This window comes from Lolium rigidum, chromosome 3, assembly GCF_022539505.1.
Source record: "Lolium rigidum isolate FL_2022 chromosome 3, APGP_CSIRO_Lrig_0.1, whole genome shotgun sequence".
In the NCBI taxonomy this organism is placed as follows: Eukaryota; Viridiplantae; Streptophyta; class Magnoliopsida; order Poales; family Poaceae; genus Lolium; species Lolium rigidum.
Genome location: NC_061510.1, coordinates 287,090,953 through 287,096,778, shown reverse-complemented (window position 1 = coordinate 287,096,778; position 5,826 = coordinate 287,090,953). Strand labels below are relative to the sequence as shown.

Genomic DNA, 5,826 nt, shown 5'->3' with positions numbered 1-5,826 from the left:
TGATATATCAGCACGGCCCTGGGTTCCAACTTCCAATTTGTTTTTCCAAAATTTTCCAGAATATAACGTGATCATCAAGAGCAGAGAAAGATGAACAAAACTAGGAAACGAAGGGAAATACGCACTGCATTGCCTGAACTTTGGACCGCTTTGTCCGTCCAGTTCCCAGATGGTGCACGAGCGGCAGCAAATCTGCAAATGTACTCCAGAAGCAACCAAGCAGCATCAGCAACAGCCGGACTGAAAGCTTCAGAACAGAACAACTCAGGAACAAGAACAGAATGCACAATAGGAAACTCATAGCTCTAGTAGTAGCAGAAGCATATATTACGCCAAAAGGGAGCTCGTACAACTGTTCCATAGGTAGATACTTACAGAAACTGGAGGCTAATACTAGGCTACTGGCTCAGGAAGGCTAAACAACAAAAGATGATGATATACGGAAGCGTATCTCATCAACGATGCGTGTCTGATCTCAACCAAGGCAGGTTCAGAGACCGCCCCCAGCACTTATTGTATACTACATTGGAGCGTTCGAAAGCAGATGAGAGACCTAGTTCTCCATGCGGATGATGCAGCGGATGCCCTCCCCCTTCGCCATGAGGTCGAAGGCCTTGTTGATCTCCGAGAACGGCACGCTGTGGGTGATGAACTTCTCCACCTCCAGCTCCTGAAGAAAATAGCAACTTGTTCAGGACTTCACATGTTTCAGAGTATGATAATTCAGATACAGGACAACTTTCAACACATCCCAGGATATCGCTGCTAGAGCTTCCTGTTTACCTTCTTCATGTACATCTCCACGACATTGGGTAGGTCAGTGCGTGGTTTGAAGTTACCGAAGAAGGTGCCCTTCAGAGTCCTCTCGTTCAGGAAATTCATTGGGTGGGTCTTGAACTCGGCGTCCTTGTGTGGCACACCCACCAGCACAGCTACACCCCAGCCCTGAATGCAGATCACAGATTTAATGATTCAATCCAGGAAAAGAACTTTATCGAAAAAATCCAGGAAAAAGAGAAGACAGCAAAGGGTCATGTTCAAGTGGATGATTGATGTGTTAAGAATTCATACATCATGAACACATTCAAATGCTTGTATCATAGCATTGATGTTGCCAGTGCATTCAACACTGCGGTCAACTCCGCCATTTGTCATCTCAATAAGTACCTAGAGCATCACAACATTCGTAGGTTATGATGATGTGATATATGAGCACTAGGTGTGTAAAGAATATATTTCCCTGATGTGAAGAAACAAACCTCTTGAACCGGCTTGTTGTGGTCTTTTGGGTTCACAAATTCTGTGCAGCCAAATTTTCTAGCTGAACATGGACACAATTAGGGAGACTTAGTGGCTTCTCAAAGCAACAAACAAAAACTCATGATCTGGTAAAATCAGGAGTATTTACCTTCTTCAAATCTGTTGGCGTTCAGGTCAATACCAATGATCCTTGAGGCTCCTGCAATCCTTGCACCTTCTGCAGCCTAAATCACATAAACATGAAGGGCAAATAAGTGCAAGTCCAGATTGCAGTTGTAGGACAATCATGAGAAGAGTCAGAAAATTTACAGCAAGTCCAACAGCTCCTAGCCCAAATATCGCGACTGTCGAACCCTTTGGCGGTTTTGCTACATTAATCGACGCACCAAGACCTACAAAAAGAATGGCAACTCAGCATCCAAAGATAAGAAATAGTCATAACAAGCACACTACAAAACAATACAAGTCAACTTACCAGTAGAAATACCACAGCTAAGAACACAGACTTTGTCAAGGGGAGCCTCAGGGTTGATCTTGGCAACACAACCAACGTGCAGCACAGTATACTCACTGAAGGTGGAAGTCCCAACGAAATGGTAAATCGGCTTGCCATCAATAGAGAAGCGTGACTTGCCGTCACTGATCATCACACCCCTGTCGGTGTTGATCCTGAGCAGATCACACATGTTGCTCTCCGCAGACTTGCAGTGGGGACATTCCTTACACTCCCCGGTGAACACAGGGAGAACATGGTCACCAGGGGCAAGCTCAGTCACACCCTCTCCAACACTCTCCACTATGCTGTAACGTAAACAAGTTCAGGGGATGCACAACAGATAAATATGACCAGAAAATCAATATAAAAGGACTTCATTTCAAAGTTCTCAGGAACCAAATACTAATTAGCAAATAAGTCAACCAAAGGGCCAGAGAAACGGCTGGCAGCCGTATCTTAATTGAAGAAAGACACCTGTCAACTGAAACATTCCTACAAATTGATGATATGGATGCATGATGTTGATACTACTTAGTTCATCAAGCTCCAACGGCAAGGTGATGGCAATACTATACGAATAAACAGCAATCATGATACAACGTCCTATCACAGGCCACACAATACTATCTCAATCTCAACTTTATTTTTTCTGATGTCTCATTCACATGTTCAGGGTTTCATGAACACCCTGTTCCACGTCTACCTATGCTTTCTCAACAAACGATTACTACAACATGGTAATCTAGAAACCCTAGAGCAGAACAAGAAACAAAGCGTATAAGTAATACATCAAGGGGAGTAGTAGCGCAAGAACATACCCTCCAGCTTCATGACCGAAGATCCGAGGGAACACGGGAGTCTGTCCCTAAGCATCGGAAGCCACGGAGGCGCAAGTCAACCAACAAAATTGGGACGGGATTTAATTATTGACAGGAAGCAGATACTACGCTGCCCGTGGCATCCATACCTTGGCCTCCCAGAAGTAGACGTCGGTGTGGCAGAGGGCGGTGAAGAGGATCTTGACGCGCACCTCCATGGCCTGCGGCGGCGCCACCTCCACCTCCTCGATCGACAGCGGCTTCCCCGCCTCCCATGCCACCGCGGCTGCAACGAACACAGATCCAAGAAAGGGACATCAGAATGCAGTCTCGGGATCACACTCGTAATTTCCTCTCCTTACGAAATTAGTAAAATCGGCAGCGAAAAGGACACGGGGAAAGCGGAAAACAGAAAACAAGCAAGCAACTTTCAGTGAGGCCTTATCAAATCTTGAGGCAAATACTGTGAAAGAAAGAGCAAGAAGCCAAGAAGCAGAGCAGACCTTTGCACTTGATCACCTTCCCCGCTGTCGCCATTGCTCCCTCGCCTCAAGAAGAATCAACCGGAACGAAGACCACAATCTAAGCACGAAACCAAGCCCAAATCGCTTCACTGGATCGAATCCGTGGGGGAACGGAGCGTGGGGTGCGTGGTCTATATATAGTTCCTACCCGGGTCCTAAAGAGGGGGAAGAGAAAAGAAGGGTGCGGTTTCGCCACGGCCGCCGAAGCCGCACTGTTCTTCTTGGGTAGCAAACCACGGGCGCGCGGCGTGGCGCCGATACCGGGGCTCCTGCCTACACCTGGATGCGGTTTGTCTCGCTCTTTCCCTCGTCGGTGGGGGGAGGAAGGGAGGTCGGGCCCTCGGTGGATCGTGGCGCACTTCGCGTTGCACGGACGGACAGAGGTGTGTGCTGACAGTGTAGAGGGAAATGGTTTCCGGGATTCTAGAGGCTGCGCGAGCGTCGAAGGAGGGAGCTAGAGCATGTGTAGTCGGCTCCTCCAAACCGTCTCTCGAAAAAATTTGGGCGTGTTAGACAAAAAAACAAAAAACGTTTTTAGCCGCGTTCCATAAAGTCTCCTCTTGTCCGGCCGCGGCTCGATATGGTGTTCGGCGCTCCGAGCCCGTCCCTGCTACACAGGGACGCTCGGGGCATACCGGGCACACCAAAATGCGTGGCGAGACCGACGCGTCAGCGACTCATGGACGGACGCTCAACCGTCGCCTACCTAGGAACGATGCAGTTGCCGGAAAATGGATCCGTCGTATTGGCAACCGCGTTGATCGACGCGCGAACCTGCGGAATGGAGCGCGAACTCTGCGGAAGAGCAACCGTCGGTCTCTTCGATATCTGTGTCGCCGTTCATCCGCGCTCAATAAGACCCGTACGTATGCGCTTTCGGATCTTCAAACGGCCGCCATTCATCCAAGCTTCTCACGATGAGCGACCTCTCCGGGCTTCCATCAGACACCGACAGCGAGGGCAAGTTCCACGATGGCGCCATTGGTGGGACAGAGTCTGGATGCCCAGCAGCGGTGATGATTCAGGCGAAAGCGTAGCGGAAGGCGCAGCCGACGAGCTCTATCGACGACGAGGAGGACACAAGTTCCTCCGATGCGTTGGACGACACCGCCTCTTCGGAAGACGTGACGAGCAGGAAGCGCACCGTGAGGACGACGATGCGGGGCCATCAAAGAAGAAGTAGTTTAAATTTTTATGTGTAAATTTGTTTATATTTTTAAAAAAAATTATATGTAATTTGTGTATGTTGCACCGCTTTGAATATTAAGCAGCGTTATTTAACCTACACATTCCTTCTATATACTAAATAAAAAAAGTATTTTAAAGTTTGGGGGTGGCATTTGGGGGACGCGGCTGGGGAGTGACGTCCCCCAAACGCGACACGAATGAAACACGTTCCCCAAATGCTCGATCCGGATGCGTTTGGGGGACGCGGCTGGAGATGCTCTTAGAGTATCTCTAGCACAGCGTGTAAACACGTAAATAAACTGGAAGTTCGGTTCACCAAACTCGTGTTTATGGGTTGGAAAAACTTGTCACAGAGTAGAATCCATAAAACAAAACTGAATTTGAAATGTCACGGGAAATTAGTCGATGATCATATATATAGAGGATTTGATGGTCCGATTAAGCATCAACAGTTACATAATTCAAGAAATTAAACCTAAATTACTTATACACAGGCGGACGCTACTAATTTGAACAAAAATGCGGCCTAAATAATGGCCTATGCGCGTGGCGGTGCTGGTGGTGGCGGAGCGTCTCGGCGGCAGACAGTGTCGACGCTAGCGTCGAGGAGCTTCACTGTTGTGGGTATACTTCATGGGTGTACCATCGACAGTGCCTAGATCCGGCAAGCCCGGGTGGCCCACAGATGGTCATGTGGCCCATCGAGCGGCCCAGTTGCTGTTGATCCTGACGGAAGATGTCCGGCCCAGGAGCAGGGAGCCGGATCCGACCGACCTTTGGAGGAACCCGGATCCATGAAGGCCCAGTAGGAACTCGGATCCGGGATGACGTATAGAGGGAGGCGGAACCTTGACGTACACGGCAAGACATTGTACCGTAGTTACGAAACCTGTATCCGGGTAGGACTCTCCATGTAAACCCTAGATCCGTGCGCCTTTATAAGCCGGATCCTGGGAGCCCTAGAGGAACAACCACAACTCATTGTAACATCGCGAAAGCGCCCAGATAATTCCAGACAAGCAGCAGTAGGCCCTGTCATCGTGTAGGTGTTCCGAAGCTGGGTAAACCGCGTACCACCGTCCCGTGTGCACTCCGCCCTATGGCCCCTACTTCTTCTCCCCCTCGTGAGGATCCCTCCTCCGAGGTACCGTCGATCAGGCAACGACAGTTGGCACCCACCGTGGGGCTTGCGGCGTGCGGAGGCCGGAACCGGGAGGGTTCCGCCATGGGAAGCTACGACGACACCATCGCCGTGGGGCGTGTCCTTTACGCCGGAAATCTGCCGATCGTCCCTCCGGATGAGTGCTGGATTCCGGCTAAAACCGACCCCGTCAAGCTCTCCATCGTCCCAGTTGGCGGCATACACATCTTCATCGGGGAAACCGTCGATTCCGACGGAAACCCACTGGTAGTAGCGGCCGACGCGACCGCCGCCGAGCGGGACGCGAGTCGCGAAGATCCGATCCGAGACGAAGGAACTTCCTAGCGAAGATTCCGCGTTAGATCCGAAAAAATCAAAACCCACCCAATCCGCCCGAGC

At 50.0% G+C, this 5,826-nt stretch overlaps 1 protein-coding gene across 1 annotated transcript; it reads right to left on the bottom strand.

Annotated features, from left to right (window-relative positions):
* Positions 1-291: 291 nt before the first annotated feature.
* Positions 292-3,099, bottom strand: LOC124703526 (alcohol dehydrogenase 1; the record flags this gene model as incomplete). Its single annotated transcript, XM_047235737.1, is given in 10 exon segments — positions 292-670; positions 784-945; positions 1,072-1,167; positions 1,260-1,321; positions 1,409-1,484; positions 1,570-1,652; positions 1,736-2,061; positions 2,575-2,621; positions 2,724-2,860; positions 3,078-3,099. Coding segments are annotated over 10 exon segments (1,128 nt in total), but the record flags the coding sequence as incomplete, so codon positions are not given.
* Positions 3,100-5,826: the final 2,727 nt, after the last annotated feature.